The sequence below is a fragment of the Bicyclus anynana genome, chromosome 1, assembly GCF_947172395.1.
Source record: "Bicyclus anynana chromosome 1, ilBicAnyn1.1, whole genome shotgun sequence".
NCBI classification, from domain to species: domain Eukaryota; kingdom Metazoa; phylum Arthropoda; class Insecta; order Lepidoptera; family Nymphalidae; genus Bicyclus; species Bicyclus anynana.
Genome location: NC_069083.1, coordinates 13,690,638 through 13,711,176, shown reverse-complemented (window position 1 = coordinate 13,711,176; position 20,539 = coordinate 13,690,638). Strand labels below are relative to the sequence as shown.

Genomic DNA, 20,539 nt, shown 5'->3' with positions numbered 1-20,539 from the left:
GCTATCGTGGACGTATGCTAGTTGACTAAAACGAAATTGAGATTCGCTATCGTGGACGTATGCTAGTTGACTTAAACGAAATTGAGATTTTATGTAACAAATGTCATCCGGTGCCTTCTGGTGGATATCATACAGTAGGTAGATAACATATTAATACCAGACTTTATTAAAATATCTTTAATGAATTGTATACTTAAAAAACTTTCAGCTTTTATAAAACACAGCCTGCCGTCACAGAACATAGATTACTTAATGCGTTAAAGCGCTCATGGTATGTCCAATGACCATAGAAGTCCAAAGAAGACAAAGAATATAAACCATTCGAAGAGCAAGAGAGAGCTGTAGCAAAGCTCTAGTGCTATTCTGTAAAGAGTTTTCTGAACACCACAGTGTGCGTTTTCAATTCTTCAATAATTGTCTTTCTATAATTTATATTATTTGTGTTAGTCAGAGATATACTAGTGTCTATCTATACTTATATTCTAAAGAGGAAAGATATGATTGTTTATTTGTTTGTTTGCATTAAATATGCTCTGAAACTACTGAATCGATTTGAATAATTCTTTCACTGTTAGGAAGCTACACAATCCCCGATTGCTATAGGCTATATATTATATCCCCCTACTCGCACAGGAACGAGAAAAACGCGGGTGAAACCGCGCGGCGTCTGCCATAGTCAGAGATTTAGAGAAAAATTCAAGACATACTGTCAGTTTAAATAGACAGTTCGCGTGGTTGGCATAATTCTAATAAACGATAAAATTTTAACCAACGCTAGCTGCTTAGTTGGGATGACACTAAAGAAGCCATCCCATGTCACTTTTTCTGACCCTCGGGATCGACCAGGGCCATAGCCTTATCTCGTTATCTCGATTTACTCAAACAGACCAGCTGCGATGCTGTATGGTTACACCCTGTTATGGTTCCATTATAGACATTGACATATTATTATAACTAAGGCGACATAATATTGTAAAATGGACTGGATGTAATTAAACAAACAAATGAATGAAAGAATAAACGAACATACGAAAAATTAACAAATGAATGAATGAATGAATGAATGAATGAACGAATGACCGATTGAATGAATGAATGAATGAATGAATCAGAATATAGTCACCTGCTTCCACTCGAGGTTCGCACGCTCCAGGCGCTCGCTGGCGGCGACGCGCTGCTCGTGTCGCGCGGCCGCGTCGCGCAGCGTGCAGCCGCAGCACGCCGCCCCGCACACCGCCGGCACCGCCTCGCCTGCTACCGCACTCACCGCTGCTGGCCCGCGGGCTAGTAATATATATCATATTTTAACGGTCTACAATAGAGGGTTTCTCAAACTTTCGGCTCCACGAACCCCTGTTAAAATTTACAAGTGACAGCGAACCATTACTAACTTATGGGACCCCCCTCCAAAGAAAAATTTAAATTTGACTGTTTAACAAAATAAGGTTTTTATTTGTATAAAAGTTAACACATAAAGTACCAAATGAAATGTCTTTGTAATATTAATGTGATGTGTGTGTTTGTTTCTTGTCGCAAATGGATTCAATGTTCGGAGTAATTTTGGACACTTTTAACCTTAATTCTGACTCGGTATCAATTGTCAAGCCACCATTACGTAAATCTTGTCGCGAACCCCCTGCCTTCGAATGGCGAACTCCTAAGGGTTCGCGTACCCCACTTTGAGAAACCCTGGTCTACAACAATGCTGTCGTGCCGCCTCGTTGGTTTATTATTTAGACTATGTTATGGCTTTGGACACATTTGGTCCTGGGTCCTGGGGGATTTTTTAATTTTTTCGATATCGTCTCTCCAACGAGCGTGCGGTCTGCCGCGCGGTCGCGCGCGCCACGTGACCTGCCTATCGCCATTTTAGTTTGCACGCTAGTTCTGCAGCATCGATTAGTTTTGTCCTATTCCTTATGTCAACGTTCCTTTGACGGTTGCTGAGTTAAAACTCAGCAACCGTCAAAGGAGCGTAGCCACAGTAGATATATTACAAGCAGTATAATAACTCGGCCATATTTTTGAAATAAATACCTACAGCCGCGCGCTCCGTAAACATGTGATAGGGCTGCCTGTCTCCAGCATTTTAATTACATTTGCCAACTTTGTGTTTCCATTTAGTTATGTGATTGTAAATATACTTTTTTTTAAATAAACAAATAAAATACTTTGTAAATTGTAGTAAAATAGGAAGTGATCAATAAAATGCGTGTTGTTTTTTGATTGGTAGATTTAAATAAGGCTGATACTAATCAATGATCTTGAAGGACCTTCATATATTTATTTTGGTGATGCCATCTATCTATTACCACCACACTAGGTGACCAAATAATAAAAAATCGGTCAAGTGCGTGTCGGGCCACGCGCAGTGTAGGGTTCCGTAGATTATGTTAGCACTTTAACCCCTTATGTAATGTACAAAAATACCGATAACGATACCCCCACACTATAGAATAGACGATAAAAAATTGACCCTGACTTGGCATGTAGGGAAGGAACTACAAAAAACAAATTGAGATTGACCGGGTTCGCTAGTAGTTTAATAAAAAAATCTGGATAGGTATATTGATATCAGCTGGCTCTTTACTTTTTTTATTCAAATACATTAAAGTATGAGCAACACAATAATGTTGTTAAATTCACACAACTTCTTTACGTAACTTCTTTATTACCTTAAAATACAGGTATACAAAACATACATGTCATAAGATTTAAATCTATGTATTACATAATAATCAAAGAAAACAACCTAAATGAAGAAGTTAATAAATAATTATTTAATAATATTATATTAACGTTTACGTCATTTACCTATTTACACAATTTTATCATTTAAGCATTTATTTATATATATATTTATTAAATTATGCCTTTAGAATACAAAATATTAATCAAACTTTATAAAAATAATAACTTTTTTCCTAGTCGTCATAATTAAAAAATCCAATACACTGCGTTCGTCACCGCGGCACAGTCGCAACGGTCTTCACCCCACGATCACCCCACGTACGAGCTGCGTAGGTATAGCTCGCGTTTCGACCTTTAGTATGAAGTCCAACTACTGCTTGTAATATATCTACTGTGGCGTAGCTCTTTGGAATTTTTGTATTTTATCAATAATTCGCTTGGTCAGTCAGTCCACGTTAACTATACAAAAGTGTAGGAAATATTGTATTTTCCATTGCCTTGAGAAAAGGCATATATTATTAGATTATTAATAGGATTTTTTATTGATAAATATTTTAGCTTTGAAATATGTTTCAATGACCAGTCGGAATTTTGATTCTTCTCTCCACTTCTTCTATCGTTTGCTCTTCGAAAGATATTCTCTGCCCGAGATATGTATTCGTCAACAAAGCTGATTGATTGAGATTCGATTGACGTAGGTATCTATGTTGTTCGTCAGTATGCAGGTTTTCTTAGCATTCATTTCCAATCCACATTTTCTACTTACCTGGTTTAAGGTGCTAATCATTTAATAGAGATTGTCATATTTTATGGTTCGACGGTCGATAAGTTTATGGAGTTACGTTAGTACTAGATTAGGTTAGCTACTAGGTAAATGTAGTGTAATTTGTATTACTACGCACCTCTTAGTTAAAAACCTTGTTTGTACCCACCACTGTTGTACATGTACATTATACAGTTAGATACACTAATCTAACTGTATAATGACAGAACCACTGTATAATTCCAGAACACTAGACATCTATGAATGTCTCATTAAATAAACTACCAACAGTCCAGTATCGTTAAAAATAAATAACAAGCACATGAAAAGTAAGTTTTCATGAATCGTTATTTTACCGTTGCAAATTTGAAGTGCGGGCAACGAATAACGAACCACCAGGTGACAATTTAAAACACTTTCAATTTACAAGAGACGCGGACAAAAAAACTTCATTTTGCAAAAAGTTTTATGCGGTCTGCAAATTTTATTAAATTGATAGTGTGGATCGAAATTTAATGACATTTTGTATTTATTATTATCAAAATAACATTAGAAAGTAGATCTATATCAATAAAGTGCAATTAATTCTCAATCGATATGTGAATGTAATTAAGTCAACGGTAACTGCATTATTGTGTTTTAAAATTAATTGACTTGGAAATTATTGTGGGGTGCTTCACGGTTCATATTAACAAGCAATTACTTCAATAGCAATTAAAATTATTTTAAAGGTTAACAACTGTTTTCAACTTTAGTAATTAATTAGTCAACAGCTACCTGTTTTATTTTAAATAAAAATAAAATAATATAACATATTTTTAACGCCTTGCAAAATCACGGCCTGGAAGATACCTAAATCACGGCATTGTAAGTCACGGGAAATCTAGAAAATGATATAATATGTTTCTACTTCCTTAGTCGTTACGTCACTCTTACTTATGAAAAGAATATAATAAATGACGCTTCATTTATAATAACTTGAGCATGGTCAAGAATGAGATATATCTATGTATACGTCGTAAAACTGTTGCACGGCCACAAAATAGCCTGGTAAGAAAAATGCTCAAAATTATTAAACAATTAATAAAATCAAAATAAAAGTATCATTATTTGAAAAGATTATTACAGAACATTAGTTCTGTAATAATAATTTTAAAGTCGTTTGGCTGTGGTCTCCACACTAGCTGGTAATCTGCAACGTGGAGACCAGTTTTTTTCCATTGAACTAGAATTTAAAATATTGATTAAATTTAATTAAAATATGATTATTATATTGTACATTTATTATATTTATAATTGCGCTCATTATTTTATTATAGGTAGTTAGCAATATTTTAAGACAAAATAATTTAATAAAACCAGGCAAAGTATAAAACAAGTTTAAATATTGTATTTGTTTTTGAACAGGCCAACAATAATGAAGCTCAACTGCTTCATTATTGTTGGCTTCGTTGGTTGGTATTCCTTACTGAGATGGTTGTGGTTGTGGCGGGCGAAGCGCGGGGATGCCGGCAATGCTGTCCCGTCGCACTGCACTTCCGCCTTCAGCCGCGAGCCTGTCCTCGGGTTGACTTGCACGCCAGAACTCACCGCCACGCCGTTGCTGTCGCCCTGGTACATGATAGAAAGAATCTTCGTTGAAAAAATAAAGGTATAAACGAAAGAATAACAGTAAATGATATACGCATAAATAAATCTCAGACTCAGAGAGAAGTTAGCAGGGTTATGGACCATAGTGTTATAAGAGTACGGGACTCATAGTTTTTGGTTTTTGGTTGTCATATTCCACACTCTAAGTCTGAAACTAATTGTTTGCAATTCATTAAGTTGTTTGAAACGTGGTGTCGAGTAAATGTATAACTGATCCTACTGATTTGTATTGTAAATAATATAAGTTACAATATTTAGGTAGATAACCGAAGAGAAAATGGTTATCTCCTTTTGAAATTTAAAACAAAACAGATTTACGAAAAAAAGCAATCCAACTTCAACAGACATTACGAAGTTTATGACCACATTTTAGATTACTAAATCAATTTGGGAGACTTTACGGTTGAATTCGTAATTTTTCCTTAATTTAAAGTGTTGAATTTCAGATACGAAACTCATTTCCATATTTGAAATTTTGTTCGTCGTTTTCTTGATTGACATTATTGCATTACTCTTTAACATTCAAACACAAGCTTATAAATGTTATAACTTGTAGTACCTACTCGTACTAGTTTAGTTCATCTGGCCTATTTACTAATTTGGTCTTTATTAACAATCTATTAAAATATACCAACCAACAACTGAAAAATGTCATCTAGCTACTGAATGGTATCCACGATATCTCAATTTATGTATATACCTTTGACACCTATTATCTATGTATATAAGGTATATACCTGCTTGTACTTATGTCAAGCAACAGACGTCAGTTTTTATATGAAGCTGATGTCAAAAGTGGTCATAGAAACATTGTATGACCACTTTTGACTCCATCATTAAAGCGACTTAATTTAATTTCATTGTCATTTGTCACCGAAGGTAATAAACAAGTCCCTGTATCAAATTTAAAAATAATTGAACGTCAAGAAGTGGAATTAAGCTTTCAATATTTGACCTACATATACTGACTAATTAAAAATTGGTAAAAGTTTCTATTAAAAATACGAGGATGCGTTAGGAACTTCAATATTTTTTTATATCACGGAACAATAGCTTTATTTTTCCATGCTATGTTAAATGTATCATGTGGGTTAGTAAAATAATGAATAAGTACAGGTAGGTATACGTTACTTTTCAAGATAGCTTTCAAATATTGTTATGTCTAATAATAATATCAAAGCCTTTTCTGAGTAAAAATTCTATTTCTCTTGCAATGCTTTTCGAAAATCTATAAGGGATCTTCAATTGAATATAGTAAAAGATTTACGTAATGGGTAAAATTTGGGCAAATATTGAGTTCTCCACGCCGCCATTACCATGATCGAAAATTAATATTATTATTATATTAATATCCCTTGCGGATGTGAAGGCAAATCGAGACTTTCTCAAGACCAATATTAGATGAACGAGTGGGCCCGTAATTAGATACATAGAACTTAGTTGCTGTAGTGGATAACAAAACCAATTAAATCCAGTCCCCCATGAAAACAAGGGATATCTTGTAGGGAAATTTCACCCCCGTAATAGAAATCATCATCATCATCATCATCATTATCATATACCGATAGACGTCCACTGCTGAACATAGGCCTCTTGCTTGGACTTCCAAGCTCAACGGTCTTGAGCCGCCAGCATCTAGCGGCTCCCTGCGACCCGCTTGATATCCTCGGTCCACCTAGTTGGGGATTGACCAACAATGCGCTTTCCGGTGCGGGGTCGCCATTTCAGCATCTTGGGAACCCAACGTCCATCTCTTCGAACTATGTGGCCTGGCCTTTATCACTTCAGTTTCGCGTCTCGCTGAGCTATGCCAGTGACTTTGGTTCGTCTGCGGATCTCCTCATTTCTGATTCGATCACGCAGAGAAACTCCAAGCATAGCTCGCTCCAGCGACCAAGTAATGAAAATGCAATAATGTATTTCTAACCAGCACTTTAAACAATAAAAATATACCTAATATCTGAAGTAAAATTTGATAATTACTATTTTCCAGTACCGCTGCCCATGCGACTTATTTACATTATTTAAGCCGCTAAGCGATTAAGCGTTGTTCTTTATCAATTTTTTACGCGACTTCCAAAAAGGAGGAGGTTCCACGTTCGGCTGTATGTATGTTTTTTTTTTCAAATTTAGTCCGCTTATATCTTAGACTGCATCGTCACTTATCATATAAGTTGACTAACTGACTTGACATTAAATTAAAAAAAATCTACAGTTACATATAAAATATGAATTAATATTCATGTAGAAAAAATATATAAAAAATATACGCCTTTTTCATCTAATAGTAATCGCTTACATTCTATATGCCCCCGAGTTGGGTATAGAAAGGCGAAAAATCTTTCAGAAGAACTGAGATCGTGATAAGAATGTACACTAACTACAGAATGAAATAAATAGACCGAATTTGGCACCTTTTACGCTGAGAACGTGACCAAATATATTTCGTGACTGGCTAGGTTCAGGCGTCGCGCGATTTACAGGTCGTCAAAGTCGATCACAACATTATAATTAAACATTAATAATACAAATTCATCACTGTTAAGACCTCAGCCTGTAGCCATGTGGCAAGTCGATTCTCTTTCTACAAACGCTAACGCTTCAAAAACTAACAAAATGTATGGAAAGGACAGATCCGATCGACTTGATCACGGGAAGGGAATAGGAAATGTCATTCTCATGCATTTTTTAATTTTCGAAGCGTTATCGTTTGTAGAAAGAGAATCGTGATGCCACATGGCTACAGACCCTGGATGATAGGGACAGAGATAGGTTGTTGTTTGAAATAGAACATAGGCTACTTCTCGATATTCCATCGAGAAAGGGACCTACGCACGTGTTAATATATTATAGTAGTAATAAGGAATAAACGTGACAATCAAATTATTGGACCATGTATTAATTAATACACAGTCATGCTTCGATTTGAGAGTAACGCAAACAAACCAATTGGAAGAAAGCTATCAGCGACAAATAGAGTTTTTAACCGCACAAATGTATGATTATTATCTAAATGTTAACGTTTGGAATTTGGGAAATTTGTTAGATGCCTATACAAAAAGTTTAAAGCTTATATAGAAAAATCGATAAAAATCGATATTGTAGAAAAGTACATATTAAGTTAATGCATGAAAATGTCTATATTTCTCCTTGAAACAATGTTGTTTAAGTTTGATTTCTGAATAAATGAGTAACGTTATGAATGCGGAACCTCGTTATAGGGGCAAATTTGTCTTAAATCAATGCTTTCATGTCGTGAGTCGTATTTCTATTTGAATACGAATACGGAAAATGAGCACCATTTCCCAATCGTCCAATATTATTATGCTATATTTTATGACATCGATGTTGGCTTTATTCCAAGATATCCGTAAAATTAATACCTGGTAATAGTCATTTTACCTTACGGCAATTGTTTGTTGACGTTGGGTCTACTATATTATTATACCTTACCAATAGACATCATATTCAGTAGCAACCCATTTTCGGCTCACTGTTAAGCACGAGTCTCCTCTCAGAATGAGGGGGGTTAGGCCACGCTGGCCTAATGCAGATTGGCAGACTTCACACACGTAGAGAATTAAGAAAATTCTGGTTTCCTCACGATGTTTTTCCTTCAGCGTTTGAGACACGTGATATTTAATTTTTTTAAATGCAAATATCTGAAAAGATGGAGATGCATGCCCCGGACCGGATTCGAACCTATTCCCTACGAATCAAAGGCAGAGGTGTGTGTGAGTGGGCTATCACGGCGCTTATCCATCATGTTATACTTAATTACCGAGAATATAAATACGACTATCTGAAACTACCATACATCTTTTCACTATAATGGTGATACACTTACACTAAAACAATCTATACTAATATTAAAAAGCTGAAGAGTTTGTTTGTTTGGTTGGTTGATATTAGGAGCTACTGGTCCGATTTGAAAAATTCTTTCAGTGTTAGATAGACCATTTATTGAGTAAGGCGGAACGGGAACCACGCGGGTTTTCTACTAAAATGGAACCATTTTCTAGCTGGGTCATTCCACGTCAAATCGACCAATAGTTGGACTCGACCCCTTTCGATTTGGATAAATTTTGGTCAGAAGTTTTCTTTTATCCTATAACGAAGTTCTGCCGAAGAAAAAAAATTAAAACAATTTTTTTCAAAAGTTATGCAAAACCCAAAATTTCACTATTTTCCATATTTTTTAAATTTATGTTTTAAAAATCTCGAAAACTATTGCAATTAAAAAAATCGATTATGGTAAACTTCAAAGGGGATACTTGGGGCTATTAAAAAAAAAAAATTCCAAAAAAAAATTTTGAAAAATCTCCAATTTGTGAAATTTTGAATTTTTGAAAATTGTCAAAATAGACCGTCGACAATAAATTTTTGGCTCAAATTTTTTTGTGTACTACCTTGTACCAATCTTAAAAGATCCTGAAATTTTTGGAACTGTGTTTTTTGTTTTTTCAAAAATATGAATTTTTGAAATTTGTTAAAAAAAAAATTTCTTAAATATTTTTTTTTTTTAATGAAATTTCAACTGTTCAAAATATCAAAATTACGCGATTCGCCAAACTGATTAAAAAAAAAAATTTAAGAAAAAATTTTTTTTTAACAAATTTCAAAAATTCATATTTTTGAAAAAACAAAAAACACAGTTCCAAAAATTTCAGGATCTTTTAAGATTGGTACAAGGTAGTACACAAAAAAATTTGAGCCAAAAATTTATTGTCGACGGTCAATTTTGACAATTTTCAAAAATTCAAAATTTCACAAATTGGAGATTTTTCAAAATTTTTTTTTGGATTTTTTTTTTTAATAGCCCCAAGTATCCCCTTTGAAGTTTACCATAAGCGATTTTTTTAATTGCAATAGTTTTCGAGATTTTTAAAACATAAATTTAAAAAATATGGAAAATAGTGAAATTTTGGATTTTGCATAACTTTTGAAAAAAAAATTTTTAATTTTTTTTCTTCGGCAGAACTTCGTTATAGGATAAAAGAAAACTTCTGACCAAAATTTATCCAAATCGAAAGGGGTCGAGTCCAACTATTGGTCGATTTGACGTGGAATGACCCAGCTGCAAAATTTCCTAACACTTAATGGATAGACAAATTTATCAAAGGCCGAGGCAACGCATTAGCAGTGTCTCTGGTGTTTCAAGTTAACACAAGCAGCAGTAACTACTTTACACCCGGATCCGCATGCTGGTTTGCCTGCGATTAAAACGTTCTAAAATATCAAACGACTTAAGTTACGTTCACATGACAGTGTGCCTAGTGGGAGTTTTCAATGTTTTCATACTGTTACTATCGCGTTGACGTAAACGCGAATTTATATGGAATTGAAATAGTTGTACAGTAGTGCCACGAGATGGCGCTGTTTCAATTTCTTAGAAATTCGCGTTTACGTTAACGCGATAGTAACAGTATGACAAGATTGAAAACTCCCACAAGACACCCAGTTATCTATGCTGTGTTTAGTGTATGTTACGAATGTTACATAGAAATATGTCAGTTTAAGTGTTTCTCATATTATATTATTTCTATTTTGTATATGAATAGTGGAAGTTTATTATGAAGGGCTGTGAAGGCGCTCGTAGGCTGTAGACGGGGAGCATTAATAACGCGTGAGAGAACTTCCACTTTGAGGGACTTATTTCTTCTATAATAAATATGAAATTGTATGCCGCGAGAAATCCTCCACCTGTACCTTTCTTGTACAAGTCGTATTTTCCTCTATAAAATTTATGAAAATTAATACTGGTTTTAAAAGTTGATTCGACAATAAAAATTTAAAAATGTTACCTAGAAGTACCTACCTAATAGGTGTAAACAAAGTTCGTTTTAATTAAATTTTGGGATACCATTTGATAATAAATAGCTTTATTGGAGAGTGTATATGAAGCTTAGACTTACCACGCTACTTCAATGCGGGTTAGGGTAATTTACAACTTTTTTAACGAGCACTATGTAGCACCACCAACATCCCCACACATTTTCCACTTTTATAAATACAATTTTTAGGAGAAAAGACAGCTGAGTAATCAACAACCCAGGATACGAATTCAGGACCTCGTGATCCGAAGCCACAAAGACTAACCACTTGGACCAGAAAGGCAGTATTAAAATATTGCTATTGTTTAAAAATAATATAAACCGTAGAACTCTTGAAACTTAAGAAATAATGAAGAAATGAGTGAATGAAGGAACAAATGAATGAGTGAATGAGTGAATGAGTGAATGTATGAATGAATGAACGAATGAGTGAATGTATGAATGAATGAATGAATGAGTGAATGAATGAATGAATGAATGAATGAATGAAAGAACGAATGAATGAATGAAAGAACAAACGAACGAATAGATGAATGAACGAAGGCAGTAAGGTACGAATGATGATTACAGTGTACTTATGCTTAATTTTACCTTTGTGGTGTCAGTGTCGAAGTTGATGCAGAGCAGGCGCGCGAGCCGCTGCAGCACCAGTTCTCGCACCAGCGCTGGCACCGGCTGCCCTCTCACTCCTCTACGAACAAAACCACAGCCCTTCGCTATACTGATATCCGCCCTTTAGCTGACCCAATGTAAACCCAGATCTACGAGAAGGAAAGGGCTAACCGGGGCACTGGCCCTGGCGACAATTAGGTACCTTAAATCATAACACAATCAAAAAAGTTATTAGCTATACTAAACTACTTTTAGTTTTACGTTAGTGTACAGTAGTTTTAAGTAGTTTTAGATTCTTCATCATTATTATCAGCGGATATACGTCCACTGTTGGACATGGGTATTTTGTAAGGACTCTCAAACACCATGTATATAGCCGCCAGCTATATATAGGCTCCCCGTTACCCGCTTCATATCATCCCAAATAGATACTAGGTACTTTATTTAACATTTCTAACTTTTTATTCTACAGCTGTTCTAGGTGTTCAATATATTTAGGTATATGTGTAATTTGTTTGCTTTTTTTTTTAAAGAATGTCAATAACGAGTCTTTCCATGGTTACCTCGATTGTCGCTCAGCCAACAGGAGCCATTTAATTTTTTTAATCCGCGAATAGTGAAAACGTGAATAAAGAGCTTTTACTGTATAGCTATCACAGAATCATAGTCCAATTACTCTTAGATTGTTCGCTAAAATTTAATAAAAGTGATGAACATTACATAAATATATTAAAATCAGCCTAAGGCATATTATCCGACGGATAAATTACTTTTGCTTTTGCATAAACACTATTACCATGCTGCCCTTTTTAGACCTTAGATAGAATTATGTAGAAAACCTTCTACATATTAAAACGTTTATTCACGAAAAAAGGGCTCACTCTCGAAAGGATGGCCTTTTTCTTGAATCTTTGAAAAATTAATTGAAAATAATGACGCCATTGGTAAACTGTTCAAAATTAACTAATATGTTTTTTTATATCAATCTTTAGTATTTCTTTTGTACGAGAGTTAACACTTTTTTTTATTTTTTTCCTTTACAAGTTACCCCTTGACTACAATCTCACCTGATGGTAACTGATGGTGCAATCTGAGATGGATGGAATTTTCTAAATTTCCACTTAAAATATACGAGTATCGCTAGAACCAAAGCTTTTACTCTCGGTGACTCTACTTTTTACGTTCTCTACATTTCGTAGTTTTAGCTGTTATGCAATCTATTATAAAGCCAAGTCCGCACTAGTAGACATAACTAAACATACAAGTATGTCGTGTAACTGTATTTCAGAGTTCTTGTCCGGTACCGTTCTAAACAATAACGTCTTGTTCTCACCGGAATAGGCTATGTCGATATACTACATACCAGTAGCGAAGAGTCCATACAGGCTGATTCCCGCCGGGTTACCTTTTAAAAATCCATACATATATAATATATATGCATTATTGTAACAAATATAAATGTATGGATGTATGAGATACCGGAGTTTCTATCAGGTATGAATTTCCTTTTCTGTGGGACGACTTACCTTCGTCAAATTTCCATCCTTCTCTACTGCTACATACAACCTCTATACGCTAAAATATACAACTGAAATCCCTTTTAAAATAAGTATAATTTTTGAGGAAGCTTAAATCCTCTAATGGCTGGCGTCCACTGATCCGCATCGTACGTAACGGACGCATCGCATCAAACGGATTTTTAATTTTACGGTGGATAAAATCCGTTCGATGCCGTACGATGCGGATCAGTGGACGCACTTGTGTGACTTTCTGTACAAAGAATATTAAAATCCGTTTGATGCGATGCATTCGATACGTACGATGCGTATCAGAGGACGCCTGCCATAAATCTTTAATTTCATTTTTATTTATGATTTCCGATGGTATTACGTCAAGCATTTTTCATACATCAGTGCATTTTATCACTTCAGTAGTTCCATTTAATGGTGCAACTATTGAGCCAGATTTTAGAACGAATTTTATTATTTGTTTACTAATACAAAAAAGTATGTTTAGGATATAATCCACTTAATTAAAGACCGCATCGATCATTGTAATTGATTGACTACAAAAACAAGTTCGTCACCAAGGAGTTCACATGTGTGATGTAATTTGGTACTTATTATCTTACATAACAGAGAGATTCTGGGTTCGTTTATAAATGAGTAATTCGTTTCTCTCATGTCTAATCTAATGTTAAACTTCAACCAGCTAGTAAATTTTCAGTAACATGTCAATAAACACGCAATAAGGATGATGATAATTTTTTAAATTGTATATAAATTAAGAGTATGCTAATAGTAAAGTAATTTTGTAAAAGTAAGTATATGCGATCATTACTTACGGAGCTACAGGGATTTAAAGAGTCAGATTTGCGGCGCTGTCGCGGATCCCTGAAAAACGCTCTATACAAATTGATACGACTTAATGACGTCGTAGGTGCATAATGATCGTTAGATTAGTATGGGCGGTCTAACAAAATTACTAATATCTTTGTTACTTTTTTATTTGTGCGTTTATGTATAAAGTTCACATATCTGTTAAAAAATGTCACATTTAATGTAAGGAAGCTAAAACTGTATGAATTTTCATCTAATTACGATATAAGATTTTTAATAGATTTTGAAATTTTAAAATTCTATTTATTTTGCAAATATCCAGTCAATCTTTGCTATTTATGTATAAATTAGTTAACATGGACCTTATTTACCCGTATGTATAAAAAATCAATATATTCAAACCTAGTCATCATCCCCATTGCACCGGCAATAGTAAAATAAAAAGTTTATTAATTTAATAATATTTTTAGCTGAAATCACGGGCAACATGACGTTGAATTAAAAAAAATCCTGAAAACGCAAGACATAGTTCCAAAAGGGTGTCAAAACATTCGGGAAAGATTCATCTTGTATGAATTATATGAAAACACTACAATGTTTACCAGTGCGTACTTGGCATGTGCAAATTTAATTAAAGATTTTAGACCTGCCTGTAAGATATATTGAGAGTTACAACGGACAACGACGCTGAAAACGACACTAAACACGTACTAACTCCATAGTACAGACCTGAAAGCAAATTAAATGTTTGTAGACAACATTAGTACCATTTATTTATCTCTCATTTATTTATTTCACCTTTTTTTTCAATTTTAACAATGTCATACATAAAATATACAAAACACTATTAAAAACTTATAAAAAAAAATTTCAACCCTCCCGCTGCGGGACATTTGAATGCCCAAGCAACCGGTGGTCAGGGCTCCAGAGTGAGTAACCTCCTCACAATACGCGCGGTCTCAAGAATCACTGCCTTTTGCATCTGACTCTTGATCCAACAGTTAAGCGAAAGCTTCATAAGGTGTTGGTCGAAGCTTTTCGCTATAAGACCATTGACTGAAACAACTACATTTACTATTATTATAAGACAGGAATCACAAGGGACAGGTTAATAAACTTTCTATATAGGTCCAAGTTGACATCACTTATCACACTAGATAATATTGGAAGTGATCCATTTGTATTATTCTAACGGAAATTACAGTGCTTCGTTATTCTTTTCCTCTTCTTGTGATATTTTCTTTGCGTAATTATTTGGTTCGACATTTGTAATTTTAACAGACACGTACAGATCCCGTCCCTGTAAGAATACGGGGATAAAATATAGTCTATGACACTCACAAATAACGTGGCTTTCTATTGGTAAAAAAGTTTTCAAAATCGGTTAAGTAGATCCAGAGATTACCCCATACAATACCTCTTCACAACATTAAAATAGATTTAACGATCAGCTGGCTTTATTAATATGGTCTTTGTTAACAACCTATTAAAATAAACATAAAATCATCTGAGAAATGTCATCTACTTACTGTATGATACCCATGAAGGGTTTTCAGTAGGCACCGGATGACATGAGTTTAAATAACATTTAGTCGTATATTCGTTATATATACATTAAGTCGTATAATCGTTATATATACTCGGTGGATAAATAAAGTTAAAAAAATAAAGTTTTTGTTTCTACCTTGCTCAACAAAAACAGTAAAAATTTTAAAAATATTTCATACATCGCAAAATATCTCATATAAAAGTTATGTTAAACATATAGCTAAAAATGTGAAAATTTCAAAAATAAGATATTCGGAGCAACCAAAGAACTAATGAAGATTACGCTAGAATGATGTTCTTACTTTTACTACACTTTCAGAAGATATATGGAATGGTGTGTTTATTTATACATATCGTAACGTTGTTGGTAGATGAGGTTTTTTATATCTTTTTTTATGAATTTTTGACGGCTGCGTGGCGCAGTGGTAGTGACGCCTGCTTCCTGCATCCGTGGTTCGATTCCACCAACCAACCAGAAAATATTTTGCATCCGAGGTTCGATTTCACAACCAGAAAATATTTTGCATCCGTGGTTCGATTTCACAACCAGAAATATTTTTGTTATGAACATTGGTGTTTTCCAATGTCTGGATAAATTTGTACATTTCATAAGTATTTATATGTAGTCGTTATTGCATTGGTCCTTAGCAAAGATCAAGTTGCGTGTTGGATATAAAGTGAAAAAGCAGCACAGCACACACTTAATTGTGTTCAATAATAATGATATATACTCACGATGTTTACACGTCTTATATACTACTAGCTACATACGCTATATACGCCGCGCGTTTTACCCGCGTGGTTTACGTTCCCGTAGGAAAACGGGGATAATATATAACCTATAGTCTTCCTCGATAAATAAATAAATAAATAAATAAATAAATAGATAAATGGGCTATCCAACACTGAAACATTTCTTCAAATCGGACCAGTAGTTACTGAGATTAGCGCGTTCAATCAAACAAACAAAAAATCTCTTCAGCTTTATATATTAGTGTAGATTTAATTTATACAAATATAAGTTTAATTTACGTCATGCTGACAAGTAATGATAGTGATAAATTATAGAACATGAACGAGGAACAAAAACTGTTCATACGTACAATATTCTCGTGGGTTTGCTTAGAAATTAATGTTTATAATTTATATCTTATATGTTCCTATGGACTGTGACTACACTAGGTATATAAAATCAGCTATCATAATACCACATCAGTAATTGTAAAACTATCAATAATAAACTTTCATTTCATTTCATTTTCATTTCACCCAAAACACGCTTACTTTTGAGCTAGATAGGGATGTTTGTTTAAGTATATATATATTTATTTATCTTACTTATAAGTGGAGTCTTTTCTGTAGGCGGGAGTGTGTCTCGTATCGTCATCAGGAATACCGTCATTGACAGGAGAGCACTTATGCCCAGCGTTACCTTCTCACCAGACTCCGAAGGCACGTAGAATACTAGCAGAGCTGAAACAATAATAAACACGTACGTATATAATATATATATACAGTCGAATTTAACGCTTCAGATGAATTTTCAGTCGAAAAAAAAGTTTGTTTGAGTATTTTTTAATAAAAAGTAATAAAACATTGTTCGAAACTGTATTTCATCACTTCGGTATTGGTGCGGGCTTTCACACTCACAAGTTGAAATTTAAAAATGAAAGTAATCTGAAACTATTTTAACCTACTAATGTAGGTTAAAACAATGTTAATAATCGTGAGAACTTATTTTACCGAATAAAGCTTCCGCAAATCTGAAATTGAGAACATATTTTCAAACTAGTTATACCTTCCATCGGAAACGATCAAGTTTCATAAGTACTTGATCGTTTTCAATGGAATGATGAAAGTGATAAGTTCTACTAAGATAGTAGCTCAATAAAAGAAAAAAATCCTTCAAAATGAACTACTTCGACTACCAATATAATTATGATCAATTATTCCATTCCCTAAAAAATATGGAAGTAGCAAGTCAAAGACAAAATTTATTTACTAAGAGTAGGCTTAGTTTACACTCAATTAACACGTAATTTAATATCTGGCATTAAATGAATTTGAATTTAGAAAAGAAAATCTTTAAAACCGAAATTGTTTCAAAAATATAATCCGGCCGTTTCACCGAAACGTGAATATTTCCGCACGAGGGAACAAATTATAACTCTAATCGGCTAATATTGTCACTTTATCACTTGTATTAATTTAATAGCACGGGTTTCCCTCTATAATTAAAACTGCCTGGGAAATCTGGTCCGCAAAATCGCTGAAAATATCACAGAGAAATGATTTCACTGAAAGAGGGACAAATTCAATTCCAGACCGATTTGTCTGATTTGGTTTCATTGAATTGGTTACAAAACAAGCATTATTATTTCACACTTACTTGCATTGATAAAAATAATATAATATAAAATATAAAGTCCGTGATAGCACAGTGGATATGATTTCTGCCTCCGATTGGTGTAGGTTCGAATCCGGTCCGGGGAATGCACCTCCAACTTTTCAGTTGTGTGCATTTTAAGAAATTGAATATCACGTGTCTCAAACGGTCAACGAAAACATCGTGAGGAAACCTGCACGCCAGAGAATTTTCTAGATTCTCTGCGTGTGTGAAGTCTGCCAATCCGCATTGAGCCAGCGTGGTGGACTATTGGCCTAACTCATTCTCCAAAATCAAAAGCAAAAAATCAAAAGCATCAAAAATAATTAGAATTTTCAGTTGTTAATATTTCTTTTAAATGTGTATTTTTTTTAATCGTTTGTCAATGATTTCATTTATATCTATACTTCTTATCGTAATGAATGAGTAACCATTGTATAGTCATAGATTATATAATTATCTTTATTAAGCGTATGTAAAAATTCAAATTCCATTTATTTCAATTAGGCTTAGTTTACAAGAAAAGTCAAGTTATGTATTTAAGGGTAGGTACATAAAGCCAGGAGGCTCAATTTTAGGCAACACACGAATAACATAAACGGCAGAATTTTACAGGCTGATTGAAATTAGAAGGCGACTTGACTACCGAAACGTGCTTTGTTTTATAATGAGGAATAGATAAAAGTTAAGTGAATTCGGGTCATGTTGCTGTTTGTCGATATCAGATTTTAGTGTACCAATTTAATTTAATTAAAATAACTACTTTAACAATAAATACAATGTTAGAACAATCGTAAAATAACAATGACGCATGTAGATTCGATCCGTACGATGCGGATCAGTTGACTTGTATGACTTTATACGCAATGAACTGCGATCCGCTTGATGCGATACTTACGATGCAGATATGTAGACGCCTACCATAAGAGCGATTACGCACTGCGTCCGATCTGTGAAAATACGGATACTAATATCCGACGCTCCGCGGGTATATCCCATTCCCGTTATAATACGTGAATAAAATCACACACACGAATACCGTGACTTTCTAGTAGTATAATAATTTATCTCCCATTATAGGATGCAGTGCTAGTCAATGTCAAACACGTCAATATATGAACTCTTAAAATAAACGTCACACATACGGAATTCAAACTTACTTTCCACTTAAAGTAGACACTCTGAAACTTCAGAGATTGCTTGTTAAAGAGGATGGAATAAATTATTTACCGCCCAATATATGATGAGGTGCCTAACTTGTTTAACTTCTTACAAACTTGAGTAATTTTCTTAATTTTCTTTTATCATATTAATGTAAGCGCGTATATAAATTTAATTAAACGCCTTAGAAGTACCTACTTGTGATTTTATTTGGCTACATGTATTCTATAAAAAAATCTCAATTCCAAATTTGGAATTGTGTCACTGGCCTGGCCTGTTCACTAATTTGGTCTTTATTAACAACCTATTAAAATAAACTTCAAATCAATTGAGAAAGTTAGTTAATTATCCTGCTGTTCCATAGAGCATAATATACTTAGAAATTTCTGTCCGTAATTAAATTAAAGTTGCTCAGTCCGAAAAGCCAAACCTTTTTAAAAAATCAATTTAAAAAACTGTTATCATCCCTGGCATAAATGTGCCTAAAGCAGGTACTCGTAGGTATGAATCGCAAATTTTTTTTCTTACCTATTCCATTGATGAGAAGACAAGGAAGAATGAGATTGAAGACATAAAACATGGGGCGCCTCCTCAACTTGATGACGTAAGTAATGTCAGGATAGGGCTCCACACAGCAGGAGTAGTACTGGTTGTGCCTGATCGCCTCGAAGCTCACCAGGTCGAACTCTCCGTTTGTCTGGTAGTTTGTAGTGTCACCCTCGTCAAACTGTTTCTTCAAATCCAACTATGGAAGAATAAAACAAATAAATACATATTTATATAGGTTTGCAAGCTGCAAATTAACATAGCTTGTGTTATGGTTACTAAAGTAACTGATGAATGTATGTATTGTACATGACATACTTCTATCTATACCTACGTATAATTAATGATTAAAATTATACCCGAAAACACCCATATCCAAAACAGATATATAATCTAAGTGGAATCCACAGCCTTTAATACCTTAGAAAGGTTCCCACTGCACCAATCGGTCGTCAAAATTAAAGAAAATTAAAATTAAAAAAAAAAACTCAGAACTCAGGTCCTCCTTATTTATTATTTTCATCATTATACTCGAAAGTCTATTATTATAATATGATGACGAAAAAGAGAATTCTTTTTACTCTCTTAAAATAACGGATATTTGAAAACACTATTAAAAACAAGCGATTAATTTTATCATACCTTTACGTAGAAAATATTTTTAGCTTGAAAGAGAAAATATTGAGCTTTTTAATATAGGAAAATGGATCAACATCTCATCCACTCGAACGAGTGCTTTAGCTACAAAAGTATGAATGTGTTTTTAAATCAGCAATAGAAAATCGCTTTCGTATTTTAATTTCAATAAAAAATGGATGCCTTTTTTCAATGTTCAGTTTATTGCATGAAAACGCTTCATTTTAATTGGCAACCAGACGAACAGTCTAAAAGTGTACACATTTTAAATATTTTTTCCCTAGTAAGTTAAACGTGCTAAGTGTTTTCAATAAAGCTCTTTGCGTACAACAAAACTCTATCAAAGAGATCGCCTTGCGCAGGTATTAAAAAT

The 20,539-nt window shown here is 34.0% G+C and overlaps 1 protein-coding gene across 1 annotated transcript in view; it reads right to left on the bottom strand.

Moving 5' to 3' along the window:
* The window catches only part of LOC112051801 (neuronal acetylcholine receptor subunit alpha-10-like), a 70,670-nt gene that overhangs the window by 3,904 nt on the left and 46,227 nt on the right, over positions 1–20,539 (bottom strand). The window contains exons 5-10 of the mRNA XM_052882052.1: positions 19,513–19,729; positions 16,776–16,910; positions 14,540–14,618; positions 11,530–11,629; positions 4,924–5,065; positions 1,124–1,284 (exon numbers count right to left, since the gene is read on the bottom strand). Of these exons, the coding sequence (XP_052738012.1) occupies positions 1,124–1,284; positions 4,924–5,065; positions 11,530–11,629; positions 14,540–14,618; positions 16,776–16,910; positions 19,513–19,729 (834 nt within the window). The remainder of the gene's footprint in view (positions 1–1,123; positions 1,285–4,923; positions 5,066–11,529; positions 11,630–14,539; positions 14,619–16,775; positions 16,911–19,512; positions 19,730–20,539) is intronic.